This window comes from Megalops cyprinoides, chromosome 3, assembly GCF_013368585.1.
Source record: "Megalops cyprinoides isolate fMegCyp1 chromosome 3, fMegCyp1.pri, whole genome shotgun sequence".
Classification (NCBI taxonomy): Eukaryota; Metazoa; Chordata; class Actinopteri; order Elopiformes; family Megalopidae; genus Megalops; species Megalops cyprinoides.
In genome coordinates, this window is record NC_050585.1 from 45,752,568 (window position 1) to 45,767,261 (window position 14,694).

At 42.0% G+C, this 14,694-nt stretch overlaps 1 protein-coding gene across 5 annotated transcripts; it reads right to left on the minus strand.

Moving 5' to 3' along the window:
* Nucleotides 1–296: 296 nt before the first annotated feature.
* Nucleotides 297–13,304, minus strand: LOC118774920 (core histone macro-H2A.1). Of its 5 annotated transcripts, none has more exons than XM_036524517.1 (9): nt 13,157–13,304; nt 9,548–9,742; nt 9,052–9,158; nt 8,766–8,960; nt 8,123–8,233; nt 5,102–5,201; nt 3,201–3,290; nt 911–1,085; nt 297–498 (listed from the first exon to the last, which is right to left on the minus strand). In XM_036524517.1, exons 2-9 carry the CDS (start codon nt 9,717–9,719, stop codon nt 333–335), a joined length of 1,116 nt encoding a protein of 371 aa, XP_036380410.1. In that variant the 5' UTR covers nt 9,720–9,742; nt 13,157–13,304; the 3' UTR covers nt 297–332. The 5 variants fall into 5 exon arrangements, with proteins under 5 accessions (XP_036380410.1, XP_036380413.1, XP_036380411.1 ...); XM_036524520.1 differs by lacking the exon at nt 5,102–5,201 and adding an exon at nt 4,412–4,502 and having other exon boundaries at nt 8,123–8,230; nt 9,548–9,745; XM_036524518.1 differs by having other exon boundaries at nt 8,123–8,230; nt 9,548–9,745.
* Nucleotides 13,305–14,694: the final 1,390 nt, after the last annotated feature.

The following is a 14,694-nucleotide window of genomic DNA, read 5'->3' on the forward strand; positions in this document are numbered from 1 at the left end:
CAGTATTGCAAACACTTGGAATGCAACTCTAGCCTTCAGTAAAAAGATTTTCTAGAAATACCACGTACATGACAAATCGTTTCAGGTACCACCAGGGAAACAGTGCAACTCAAACCAGATGTCAGTGTCAACAACATTTATAGGAAATGTGTTTTTTTATACATAGCTCAAAAGATTTAGCCAGAATAAATTTTAAAAACAAGTTAATATTTTTTTTGTAATAATGTTTTTTTTCCTTCTGATAACCGTATTTTTTTTTAAATCAGAAAATCTGAAATTAGCCTATAAATTGGGGATGTGGGTGGGGGGGATGGGGAGGATGGGGCGAGTGCTTAGTTGGCATCGAGCTTCGCCATTTCCTGCACGTAGATCCCTATGCTCTCACTGTCGAACAGCACAAAGTAGACCGTCTTAATCGACGAGGACATTGTAGCCACAAAGTAGCTGGAGATAGCCTTCAGGATGAGCTGTGCAGCTGTCTGCTTTGGGAAGCCATTCCTGAGAGTGGGAAAAGGCAAAACAGACAATTGAGATAATGAATCCGTTACAATATTCTCCAATGACTGCATGAACTACATCGATCGCATTGATCATATCATATTACATTACATTATTGTCATTTAGCAGATGCTCTTATCCAGAGCAGCTCGCATGGGTTATGATTTTTACATGTTATCTATTTAAACAGTTGGATTTTTACTGAGGCAATTCTGGGTTAGTTCCTTGCCCAAGGGTACAGTCGCAGTGACCCAGCAGGGAATCAAACCAGCAACCTTTTGGTTACAAGCCACCGTGCTACACCGTCACCCCATATGCCACGCACAACCAGTGCCACAGAGAAGTATCAGGGCCCAGGGAATCACTGAGGAGCCATGGAGGCATAACAGGGCAGTCGCCACGGTGGTCCTACCTGCCGCTGCCGATGGAGGGAAAAGCCACCGATTTGAGCTTCTTCTCATCTGCCAACGCCAAACAGTTCTTGACCGTCTTATCAAGCAGCTCCTCGCACTTATCCGATCCCCACCCAGGGCTATGACAGTGGATGACAAACTTGGCAGGGAGTCCGAAACCGGAGGTCAGGGCAGCTGTGAAGGAAGGCCGGGAAACGGGGAGAGAGACACTGCAGTGTCCGCTCATGGTCACACACACACACTCCCAACTATGGGAATGAAGGTACTGCATGTGGGCTTGGATTTAACACCTCGCTACAACCTGTGTTTGTTACAACGGTAAAGTCCTAAGGCCCTTGCAGAGCAGCAAGACAAGAAATAACTAATTAGCGTGGCGTAATTTATGGCAGAGACAAGCAAAGTAACACTAAACACCATTTCTGTCTCCACTCCCAAAAAAAAAAGAAAGTGATGATGGTAACATTGCTCTTTGATTGGTCAGTGTGTGATGAATTACTCTTCATCTTTGTGAACAACAGACCGCAAAGACTTCCAAAAACAGTTGGCGGCAAAGATTCAACGGGTTCAATTTCCGGACAGTCAGACACAAGCACAGACAAATATAAATAGATGTTCTATCTAGACCACCCCAATGTTTTTAGACTTTCTAATCCATTAGCAGATATGTTTCTGGTCTGAAGGGGCCATAAAGTAGGCTAGAGATGCAACCAAACTTGAGAGCACTGTAACATCAACAAAGCAGGTAGCTAGTGACATTCTTGAAGAGTCACTTTTTTCCACAGAGACAGTATTGCTGCTCACTCTCAAAAATCATGAGTCTCAGTGTGATAAAGAATAACTAATAAAGTCCTGTAACGCTATCAGACACCAATACTGTACTAAACAATAACTGTTATGAACTTCATTTTGTCAATGAATCATTTCCTAAAGTAAAACGGCAGATGCAACAATGTTCTGCGTGGATTCTGAAGAATATGTTCTGGAAACAGGCCAATAAACCAGCAGCAGTGTGCTGACACTCAAGCCTTCAGTGCCAGGAAGACCACTTCAGTTTGTGTAAAAAAAAAAAAAAAAAAAAAAAAGCAAGAAAGAAAGAAATGAACCACAGAATAAAAAGAATAACATCTTAATGGTGCAGGGATGGCGTATGAATTGGCCCAGGGTTAAGAAGCACTTCAACAGAGGGATCAAGCCTTTGGATCCCACATGAAAGGTAGGCTGGTGAGAGAAATCTGTTCTTTATAAACTTTTGGGTAATTGAGTTCTCCGTTTTTTTTTTGTCCTGCGCATAGGTTCTCTTACAAAAGCAACCATGTTATTTCTCTGCCAAAAACCCTGAAACACTATGAAGTGCGAAGCAATTCGTTCAAGCATAATTACTGCTGCAGGACTGCTTTTCCGTTTGACTTTGTTAAATTCAAAGTGGACTTGAAAACAATGTTTTGAACTGAAAATCAGAACATTTACAGTGAAGTCATTCTGATTACTTAAAAGTACCTAAATGGGATATTTCATGAGTCACTGGTTCATCCAACTATCAATTCATAATTATTTCACATTTGCATTTCAGTAGGATCTTGACCTTGCAATGATATAATAAGAGTTAAATAATGAAACTTAGTGGAAGTGTTCAGCTGAATGTTCCAAACAGGTACCAGGTTAACTGTCTTTACATTGCTGATTCATGAATAAATATTTACCAACCTGCAGTGTTACCTTTATTTAATTTTCCTCTGAAAATAATCCTTGGTGAGTCAGAAAACAATTTTGCTGCCCTTTAAGCTAATAACAAATACTTAATCTTAAGATTGTTTTATTTTCTACTGGAAAAGGGTACTGTCTGCCCCTTGGGTGCCTTCACTGCTAAATGTGCCTACAGAGTTCAGAGTTGCATAAAAAATGATTTAAGTGCTTTCACAAATAAATAACCTTAATGAGTGGAATATCAATGCCCTGTAGCATGTTCCGGAGCTCCACTTAACCTCCTCTAAACTGGCTCTCCTTGGAATACTGGTTCCACTTCCAAGCTGCAGTCAAGTGGTAATCAACACAAACTCCATGCCCACTACCCGGCCCACAGGCAGCTTCTTGCTACAGCTATATTTGGACACATCTCCCTCTCCCAGCTCCTCATTAATGGATCATGAGTGTAAGGGCCCTTGATCGGGAGCAGAACTTGAGCATTTAATGTGCTGATGCTGACGCTTTCAGAGCCCAGGATTGTCGTCTCAAGGGGAGGAGCCAAACCTCAACCGGAGACACAGACGCCCAATCAGAGCAAAGCCCTACCTCCTGCTACCTCCAGGGGACCGTTCTTTTTGCGCAGCTCCTGCACGGCCTCCCCAAACTCCTTGCCCCCCTTCTTCTCCAGGGCACTACCTGCAAAAGGGGGCATTTCTAGGCCATTAGAGCCTGTCAGCGCAACTGGACAGACAGAGAAGGACAGACGGAGAAGCAGCATCCACATCTGGGGCCAAGCAAGCAAGCTGGTTCACTCATGTTCCTCTGCACTCTCTGGGTCACATACACCACGAATCTGTGCTTTACTGTGACCCCTCTTCAGATTTTCCTGTTTTTCAAAATTAGATAGGGCCTGCTCCACTTATAAATCTACATTTTATTCTGTAGTGTTTACTCTCTCTCTCCATTTCTTCTACCTCTGTCCAAATATAACATGATGGGTCCTATGTTAAGAGTACCTGTTTTTACACTCAGTCATATTTCCCCACAAACTACATCTCCCAGAGGCCACTTCTTCATCACAGGAAGTGGTGTGGTGTGACACCCAGAGAGGAGGAAAATAAGTCTCATGGAAATAAACACTTCAGCCACTGGAGGAAACCACAAAAGGATAAGGGATGCAGGCAGCTGTGTGACCTGTCACTATGGAAATGTAATTTTTGCCTTTAGTGGAACACAAAGCATTGATACATGTTCTTCCTGCCCATCCAGAAGATACAAACGCGAGAAAACCCACCAGCTAACAATCACAAAGCCCTGTAGCCTGCAGCTCAAAGCTTAAACAGCAACTGCACTCTAAGGAGTTGCAGGTTACGCAGCTATCAAAAGCATTTCAAAGAATGTTATAGTATTATGTAAATAACGTACATTATTTCTGATATTTAGGGTAGTGGGTGCCTACAAATCATTATTGTCATTTAGCACACGCTCTTATCCAGACCAACTTACATAGGTCACAATTTTGTATGTTTACACAGCTACATATTTACTGAGGCAACTCTGGGGTAAGTAACTTGCCCAAGGATACAGCAGCAGTGCCCCAGAGGGAATCGAACCGGCACACCTTTTGGTTGGGACCCCTGCTCCTTATCACTATGCTACACTACCGTCCCATGTGTGCTGATGAGACTGTACCGTCTCCCTGAATGAGCTGTTAAGGACAGACAGCAAGGGGGGGGGCGAGGGAAGAAGATGCACTGTGGGAGGCCTGGGCGGACACCGGCGCACACAGAGTCCCACCCTGACGAAGGCTCCATTACCTACTTCACCACCAGTGTGGAAGGTGGAGTTGGTCGGGTGAATAACAGCGTCGCTGTCGATGGTGGCAATATCAGCTTGCACAACTTGCAACTACAACAACAACAACAACAACAGGCAAACAACATGGAGTCAAACACAGTGGGGGAGGGGCAGCCGAGAGGGGATGGGGACAACACACGGAGAGAGAGAGAGAGAGAGAGAGAGAGAGAGAGAGAGAAAGGGAGAGGAAGGGAAGGAGAGAGGGAGGGAGGGAGAAGAGGAGACAGAGGTGAGAGTGCTCCTCCTTTACACGTCACAGCACAAAAGAGAGGGCTGAAAGACACTGAAGACTGATTGGTCGACCTGATGGAAGGCCAAAACCCCTCAAGGTTTTTTTTTTTGTACACATACGGATATCAATGGGATGCTGACAGTGGGTTGTAAACTGCTCTGCATAGATTTGACAAAATCCTTGAAATTTTGACAGTGACAGGCTCTTCACTTCAATGATCCCCACCCCCTAAGCCCCATAATGCCTTGCACCTTCAGAGGTCTAGATTTTGACAACCATCCAATCTTGATAATCTATTCTTATCAAAACGATTATCAAACATCATATCACACATGAATATCTCATTTGCATTGCAATTCGATTGCTTTTTTTTTTTCCAAGGATTTTTCAAATCTGTACAGACTAACTCAGAGCTCACCTAGATCATCTTTAAGGTCAATGTCAGCATTGGTTGGATTGATTACACCCTCCACGTCAAATCCAGCCAAGTTACTGATTTCACTGTGAATGAGGTTGAGCTGGAAAGAAAACATGCAGTGGGGGGGGGAAAGCAGAGCGATTAGATCAATCACAGACCAGAGACACCATCCAAGCTAAATTAAAGAGCAAGTTGGTTCAGCACAGATGAACAGCATTATTAGGGATGCATCATTCACAGGATGTCTCACAGTACGTTTGTTCCGCAGTATATGTGCGCTGTTTTGAGATCTCCAGGGCTACAGTTATTCTGTTGGCCTCGTTCCAGGCTTTCACGGTACTGAGAACCATTAAGGGCTTCAATTAAAAGCCATGCTTAATATCAAACACTGACCATTTAAGGGCCAGATTAAAACCTGCTGTTTTACAACAGTGAGATCAAGCGCAATACAATCATCCCGACATACATTTTCACCTAAATTTAGCCTGTGGCTGTGATGCTGAATTTGACTGAAATAAGGCCTAATTTAAAAAGTTCTGAAAAATACACACTTTGTGAAAGTGACGTCTATAACATAGAGAACATCTTTTGTTTGAAACATGTTGCTGCCAAGTTCTCTGTGTGCAGCAGTTTATCTGAATCGCATTTCATGTTTTTGTTTATTAAATTTCACGTCACGAGTGCCATGAAAAGCTTCAAAGATTAATCTGTTTTGGTTCATAAAATAATTACTAACTATGTCTAGTTTTAATTACTAATCATTTATTTTACCACAAACTCTACTGCTGATATGTTTGAATAAAAGCATTTAACTGAACACAAGAATCCAGAAAAGATGGAGGCTTCACCTTTCTGATGTGAACATATTTCCTGTTGGCATTGCAAACCAATATTGCCACATCCCTGTGGTTTCCCTCAAAAAGTACAATAAATCTTCATCAAACCCTCCACTGGGGCAACTGAATTTTGTCTGATATGAATTACTTGTACAAAATGCAACCCTTCTGGGAGAACAGTATGGAAAATTGAGGTGAGCTGCTTGTGAACACAAACAGTTATAAAACTGATGTCAATTTTACATTCGTAAATGCAAAACAACAGGGATGCAAGAAATGTCTTATAGACCCTGTGTGAAATTATTATATTAAGAAACATAATACAGTGATAACTAACAACACTGAAATGTGTGATAAACTTGATAATTATTTCATTACTTTAAATTTGCCATGTGTGGGCACACATTTTTAAAAAATCGAAGAAGAATTTGTAATCCGTGTCAATGTAAATAGTTACAGTTCCAAAGGCTGAGACAACTTTTATATAAAAGTGCCAGATTGTCTAATGGAAGGGGTAATCCAGTGTGAAGCAGCATCTTATGCCATTGACCAGAAGAGGAGCTCAGTCACTGGCTGTAGTGTGTAAACACTACCTACAGACACGTGGGGAGGTGTCAAAGCCTTATGGCTGGAGTGGACTGCAATTACAATTAGAGAAACAAAGCGGTTCTTGCTTTGCGGTTAGGGGCTTGAACCACCCACTTCATCTCAATGTGTACAGCCTGCTCTTTTTATGGCCAAATAAAGATAGAGAGGGCAACATAGAATGTTAATAAGGATTTTCTATGGCTGGTTTCAAAATTTTTAGCATTGCAACTTCCCCCCCTCAGAAATTTCATGCTATCTTATGTGAGGAAAGCTGTGAAACCTACGACCTGGAACCAAATGCTTTTTTACCTGCAGATTTAGCACTCTGCTTTACGGTGTTAAGAGCAGGGCAAAAACGTGGCAAAATGTGGTGCAATTTCACGAAGGCTGAGAGTTCCAGCTGTATGTTTCTCACACATTGTTCCGTGTTCCATGTTCTTTGTTCCGAATCTTTCCTCCCATAAGCAGCACCAGGTAATTAAGCTTCTGCGAATCAGAGCGCTTAGCAACCGTAAACCACAATACCTCTCAATACTGTTTGTGGTTTAGCGGCTTAGAGCACGTGTGAGCAGCTTGATTTCAGAATTGTTGGTTATTGAATGCATGTGTGTGTGTGTATATGTCAGACCGGCACACAGTATGCTGGGCCGTAAGCAGAGGAAAAGCAAAAGAAATAAAGCAGGCGGCTGTCTTCACAGCAAGGGGGGGGTTGGGGGGGGGGTTGAGAACCTGCAAGACTCACAAGCAGCGATAACAATGGTCAGAGTCAACACGGCATTCGCTCCAGCATTTCTAAACCCACTCCAGCACCTACTGCACTGGAAAGTCCACCTTTTATATAAGCCCAGGACTCAAAACACAGGAAATCACCGCTGATTGGCCAAACGGTGACTTGGAAACAGATTTCTGGGTGAAAGGTGGTTCCTTCACTCTGGGCTGGTGAATCTTTAGCAAATGCTTATACGTGTGGAGGACTGAGAACTGTAATACTTTAATTGCTCCTGTCTGCGTAATTATCATTATATACTTCACCTTCCTTTCTTTGAGATGTGGCATTTTTGGCTGAAAGTGCTTTGGTTGTATCTACAGATTATTTTCAAATAAAGTGGGCAGAACAGAAAGTGATCATTAGAGGGCATTAGCCTAATCCCCTTGAATGGAATCTGAGGAAAAATTCTAAATGATAATTTCATTCTCCAGGTGATCTACAACAACTCTAAGCACTTACCCAATGGTGTAACGGCACTGTGGTACTGCACAGTGCAGTACATGTAAGACAGCAGTGACATACTTACGAAATGATAAATATCTTAGAAACATGTACTTACATAGAACTGAATTGTTTATGTGTGTCCTTATTACCCTACACCTGTGGAATTGATAACCACACAGGTATATCTACGATACCCCTCTCTTTCATACCCACCCACCAATTAATATCATCCCCCTAGATGAAATACCCTGCTGATGCCACTACCCAGTGTGTTGCTAGCAAATCAAGTGCTCCTCACTATCATACCACATAACTTCATCATCCTTGGTTGTGACCGCTGGGCTGACTGAACCCACTGCTGAACAGCCAGTGAGGCGGCAGTACCTTCTGCCCGAGGAAGAGGCTCTTGGTGGAGAGAACGGTGAAGCCGTCGGCCGGGGTGCCCTCCGTGGTGCTGTCCGCGCTGGCGGCTTTGCTCACCTCTCCCTGCTTCTTCTGGGCCAAAGCGACAGCGATCAGCACTCTCATCACTGTGGTTACGTCTCCTTTAAAAGGTCTGTTTCATCACGGATTGCCAGCTTTGCGTACTTTTATTTAACTACAGACTTTCTGCATCCAATTTGAACGGCTAGAGTTTTCACTGGAGCCAATATGAGGCAAGGAACTCTGTGACTCTGTGGCCATGAGCCTGAGGCCTGCACTGCTCCTCCATAATGCCACTCTTTCATCTTCCCTGTGCAGCTGTTAGCAGAGGCATCTCTGCCTGCAGCTGAGGGGGTGATGCTTGGATGAATCACTGTCGTAGCATAGCTGCAGAGTGTAACAGCGCAAAAGGTAAAGGAGAAATATTTTCCTGCACTGAGTGCGTCTACACTGGCGAATCTAAAAGCAGCGAAAGGAACAGCCATTACTGGACAGCCGTGTAATGAAGACTGAAGGTTGAGTGTTTAATTCTCCTACGTTTCTACACAATTTATATTAGACGCTCAAAGGATTGAGGACAGGCTTGTCTTCCGGCATGGCCTACCTTTGCTTTCCCACCCCCCTTCTTCCCACCGGCTTTCTTGGCTGCGGATTTCTTGGGAGATGCCTTGGATTTCTTGGCGGGAGGCGGGGTTATGATGGCCTCCAGTTTGCCCTTGGAGCCTCTCTTCTTGGCCAGGAGCTCCGGGTGGATGTTGGGCAAGACCCCTCCCGCGGCGATGGTCACGCCTTTTAGCAGCTGCGGACAGGGACAGGGATGAGTTCCAGGGTGACACCACAGAGTGCGGCGTTGCATAGCAACAGTGGGGGGGGGGGGGGGGGGGGGTTACCTGGTTGAGCTCCTCGTCGTTGGCGATGGCCAGCAGGATGTGTCTCGGGGTGACGCGGCCCTTCTTGTTGTCCCGGGCGGCGTTGCCAGCCAGCTCCAGGATTTCAGCTAAAATCGACAAACGAGAGCAGCCGTTGTTGTAAGGAATGTCTGTGCATTCGTGGAACCTCAACTCTTGCCCTCTGAAGAGGACTCAACACCAGCGAACACATGTCTCAGAACCGTATTATCCAAATGAACATGGAGCAAAAAACGCTTGCTACATCATCATCAAGTTTGCAGTGAAGGTTTTGCAGTTTTGCAAGTGAAGGACCACAGCAAGCATGCATGGGGACAGGAAAGGATCTCTGTGGGACATCCATGAGGAGGGACTATGCTAAGCATGCATGACAACCACACAGCATTGCTGTGGAACAGATGTAGGAGGTAATATGGTAAGCATGAACGACAACCACACAGGATCATTGTGGGACAGGACAGGCCTGCTCTCCTCTCACCGGTGAGGTATTCCAGGACGGCGGCCATATAGACGGGCGCTCCCACGCCGATCCTGTACTTGGGGAGCCCCTTTTTGATGTAACGCAGCATCCTGCCCACAGGGAAGATCACGCCCGCCTTGGTCGACCGGGACGTCTTGGTGGTCTTCTTTTTTCCTCCGCGGCTAGACATTGTGCTGCTGCCAGTCTGAAGATCTGCTGTCAGGGGACATCACAACATCACTCACGGGACGGCCAGCAAAGCAAGCCCTGACATTCGTTGTTTGTAAACCATGATTATTAAAACGGACAGGCAATGTGCTGTTCAGTTGTATCTGCACACCCCAGTGCCAGCTGTAAGCTTACGTTAGAGAACTGCGTTTACACGCTTAATGCATCAGTGGCAAATCTAAAACAAAGAACCATCATACAGCGTGTTGTCTGAGTATATAGTTTCTTTTAATTTGATTACACTGACCTTTTCATGAAAAGAAAACTGCTGCATTCCACTTGGGGATCTATGGTTACTTTTTAAATACTGTAACAATAACAATAATGTTGGAGCTGACCGAATGACAAAAGCCGAAACAAATTACTAGTTTATGGCAGCATGTTGAATATTAAACACAGGAGTAGGAAACAAAACTTGTGGTGTTCTAGGAAAACAAAATGATCCAAGCAACAGTATGTGTCTATTCGGTGTTAAGAAAAGACACACATCACACTGGTAAGTGCGCTAGGTGACGCTAGGTTACAGATTTGTCATGCTTGCTCTACTTGACACATATGAAACTTCTTTTGAGCTGAAATTTTATACAGGACCCTATTGACATGAAGAACATGAGTACAAGCTCTACGTACATATGACTTAGGCCTAATAGAAAGCAATTCCTTAGACAGTCTGACATGATTCCTCTGATTGCAGCAGCACTGAGCACTGTATAGCACGCTTACACTTCACCTCCTCACTGTTGGAAGTACTGGCAGGAGAGTTTGTATACATGAGTGTTGCCCTCTATACAAACTAGAACTTTCTGCGTCCAAAAAACCCATTGCTGCCAGGTGTGTACAAATACACGGCTTTGCCAGGTTTGTCTACAATCTTCAGTCATGAGCGAAGATGCCTGTCAAAGTACTGTCAAACATCAAAAAGCAGTGAAATGTTGCAGGCACATAGGTGCCAATGCGAACTACACTCAAAGTCTATATGCCAGTGATTCACGCACAGCTGATAGTTTCTGAGTCACACACAATTTTGTGTGATGAAGTCAATCAATAGTCTATAAATGCCCAATATATCATTTAAGCTGACATTAATATACTAAGAAAACAAGCAAAAAAGCAAGTTATTCCATAAGGGACATATTCAGTTTAATATTAATAAAATCACAACAACCGTGCACAGACATATCTCACTAAATATACAGGAAACGGTATATTTAATATTTATATATTTTAATAATAAATAGCTTCATAATACCAATAAGTAAAAACTGTCAATATGATCACAGTAATTCCAGAGAACACTTGTAAGGCCAAACTCTCACCTGTGATCAATAAACAAGACAAAATCAATCAAAAGGAACAAGAAAGAGAGGATTATACAACACCACCAGCCCTTGAGTAAAAAAAATGCATCTGATGTGAAGGATACATTACTAAGGCATTGGATAAAACTATTCAAAGCTTTCCAGATCAGTCATGTGGTAGAGTGATTTGTATGACTCCATGCTTGTTTTGTGCTGTGCTTATCCAGCTTTGATTACATCTGTTGCTCTTCACAGATATCATTATTGATAATTCTGTTACATGTCATTGCTGTTAAGGGGCTAAATACTGGAGGTTCACATGACCCCGTTCTGTCATGTTGTGTCTGTTGTGACTTTTGAACAATCTTACACAGTATTTCTTTGAACGGCCATGATGCCTTGACCTTTAGCTTAAAACTTGCTGAAAACAAAAGGTCCACAGGGGGCAATGGGAAGAATGCACATAGTCAATATGTCATTAGGGGTCACAAAGTACAACCACTGCATTCAGTCTGATTGACATTTTTCACAGAGTCTTTAAATGGAATTCAAAACATCTTTTTATATATACATGTGTGTGTGTGTGTGTGTGTATAAATATATATAATAAAAGCTTTTAAAATTTGCATTGACTTCTTCCAACATTAATAAAAATAAATTATACACGATATAGTGTCCTAACATAACTATAAGTAATATGGGTAAATAACATAATTTAGTGGCAATTTTGGATTTTGTGCAACAAGGCCTAAATAACATCTTTTCTTAAATGATTTTGTCGGTTGGAAACTGAACTGTGTAGTTTGTGTGCAAAGCACAGACCTATAATACTTGAATGGGTTTAAATGAGTGGTCTAGTTTTACCAGTGTGAAAAAGTTCATCCATTAATCTCAATTATTTACACACTACTGCCACATCTCACAGAATATAGTGGGACCCTCCAATAACAGTTGGCACGCTTTCACAATTCTTTACGATTATCCTACAATACCCTGGATTTATCCCCAGGTTGGACCAGCTGAAAGTTAAAAACATGAGTACAATGAGCGAAACAAATTCTTCCTTTTTAGTCTAATGGTCGAGTGACTCATATTCATTAAGTAGAGGGACAAACACCACAGAATTTTCTTTAATTTTATTGTCCCATAATCTGGCATAGACCCATATTTGAGTGTTTCATACATACTAGGGTCAGAGTTTGCATTCAGCTCCACATTTATTTGGTCTTTATGCCAATATTCCATTATCAGTTGGTATTGCATTTATTATAATTAATACTATTTCATTTATCTGATTATACTGTAATATGGTTTTTATTCAGATATTATTTCAGAAAAATACATTTGACAGCATAGTATTATTATGATGACTAATCAATTAATGTATTTTTTATTGATTTGTTGGTATTAATTATTTCAGTTTAATATGGGTATTCCTCATCTCAGCACTAGGAAATCCCAAAAAGCTACCACGACAGCGCAACACAAGCCTGGATGCTGTCACACTGAGCATCCTCCTATGTAAATTATTCATTTTGACACAGTACCACATTTAGCCACAGGTAACTCAATTCAAATGTCAACTGGAGAAAAAAATTATACTCTCAATTTTTACACCGGGGAGCACGTAAGTGCACTGTATCTGATTTGCAATTACAAAATTAGGCTGCAATTCAAGTTAATTTCGTATCGATAGAGTCACTGGCAAGCGAGCCATTTCCGTGTGTTTCAAAATACCCCATGTGATAACTTAGACATTCCAGCTATTCAGACGGACGAAATAAACACATACTTCGTGCAAAAGGCCTATACACGAAAGCCAACACACGTCTTTTATCAAGGACATTAGCTTGCTAGCTCGTTAGCTGCACGGTTTTTTTGTTTTAAACAGCGGAGTCGCGATCACACCTAACGTCATGCAGACAGCAAGCCTTGCTATAAATACAATTCCAGCTGCAAGGCCTTCATCAGCAAGAAAAAAAACGGTAACAACACGCTAAAACACGGAGCTGGCACAGCGACAGAATATGCCTAAACGGAGCGGCTCGGATTCCGGCGCTAAACAGGTGTAAATTCATATCAAAGACCGTCAATTACTTACAGAATAGAGCACAGCAATATGTCTACTGTTTTCAGTCAGCTCCAGTGCAACACGCCTGGGCAGTGTCTCTAACTCCCACAATCCATAGCGAACCAAATTATTGAGCTGGGTACTGTATGTTTCTCTCAGTGGGAGCCCTCTGTTTGGAACTGTCTAGACCAAGAAAGTGGAATCGTTCTCCGGTTCTGTTTTCTACTGTTGCACCGTTGTTTGCGTGACGACAGATTCGTCGCTAAGAAACGTCTCACCCTCAGTAAATAGCATAATTGTTATACAGCCATTATTCCTCAGGTTAGTAGAACTGAACATAAGGATGAGAATAAATACAAACACAATAAATGCGTTCAAAAAAAAAAAAAAACAAAAACCGATTAGCCTTGGTACTTCATATTTGAACCACATTTCTAAATCCTGTTAACCAGAATACCATTAAAAAAGCAGATGCGCATGTTCATGGGTTCAGTAAATAAATTGGCAGATTCTAGAGAGTGCAAATCAGATCAATGACATGAGGTCAGCAGCTGGTGACCTCAAGAGTGAACTCTTATTTACTACGTCATCCAACATTCTCGTTGACGTGGATGCTGAGGCATGACAAAACGGGCAAAACTTGGAACTGATTTATTTCTTTATAATTCCTTTCCCTTTTGCCCTGCAACTGTACAAACAGACCCATGCATGGTTTGTGGTATTCTTATCTTCACATACAAGTCTAACAGAAATAATAATAATAAAAAACCATTGTTATATATTTGCTTTTTTAAACTATATCGTCTATAAAAACAAGGTAGAAATAGCAGGCTGGCGGTCATAACAGTTGCATGACAGGTACAACTTAACCCAGATAAATACATGTTCACAGAAAAATCTTGTGTAAATAAACTCGATAAACCAGAGAAAAAGAAAAAGAAAAAGCATACAATCTACCATTATGGCAGGAGTTTGTCATTTTCAACAGAGCAGTGTATTGGTCATGGCATTAGGTTTGAAACTAGAGGACTTCAGGTTTGGGTGTTAGGGAAAACATCACTGTTGATGCCCAGATCAAGACTCTTAACCTGAATATCTTCGGTAAGTGTCCACTAGAGTGAAAAGAGAGTAAGTAAGTAAGTAAAATGTGAGCCATTGAGGTCTCCCTTGACATGGGCATCTAGAAAGCAAATTAATAAACACATTCAAATAATATATATGGACAATTTGTGTTTAATTTAGGTAGTAATTTAGAGAGTACTAAGAGTAAACTTTGATAACTCAGAGATCTCCAGTTCTCAATTAATATTTAATTGTTCTGTCTTACTTCCGTATTTATGTAAGTTAAGGCTGACATTATTGTCACTGAGTTCTATTGATATACCAGTTAAGTGTATGGTAATATGCAAATATGTATGGTAATGTGCTCATATATTTGGATGTTCAGTCTTGGAGGTAAAGAGGATAATATTCTGTTTGGTCTATATCAACTCTTTTAAATTTGTATGTGCAGAAGCCATTGGGGGTACTGTATAAGGCAGGGGTGTCCAAACCTCTCCTGGAGGGCC

Excerpts from the sequence above, each read along its gene's own strand:
- LOC118774920 (XM_036524517.1), bottom strand. The coding sequence starts at position 9,719 with ATGTCTAGCCGCGGAGGAAAAAAGAAGACCACCAAGACGTCCCGGTCG. Across the intron at positions 8,961-9,051 it reads ACGACGAGGAGCTCAACCAG|CTGCTAAAAGGCGTGACCAT; the intron begins GTAACCCCCCCC and ends CCCTGTCCGCAG. Across the intron at positions 1,086-3,200 it reads TCCCCTGGAGGTAGCAGGAG|CTGCCCTGACCTCCGGTTTC; the intron begins GTAGGGCTTTGC and ends CTTCCTTCACAG.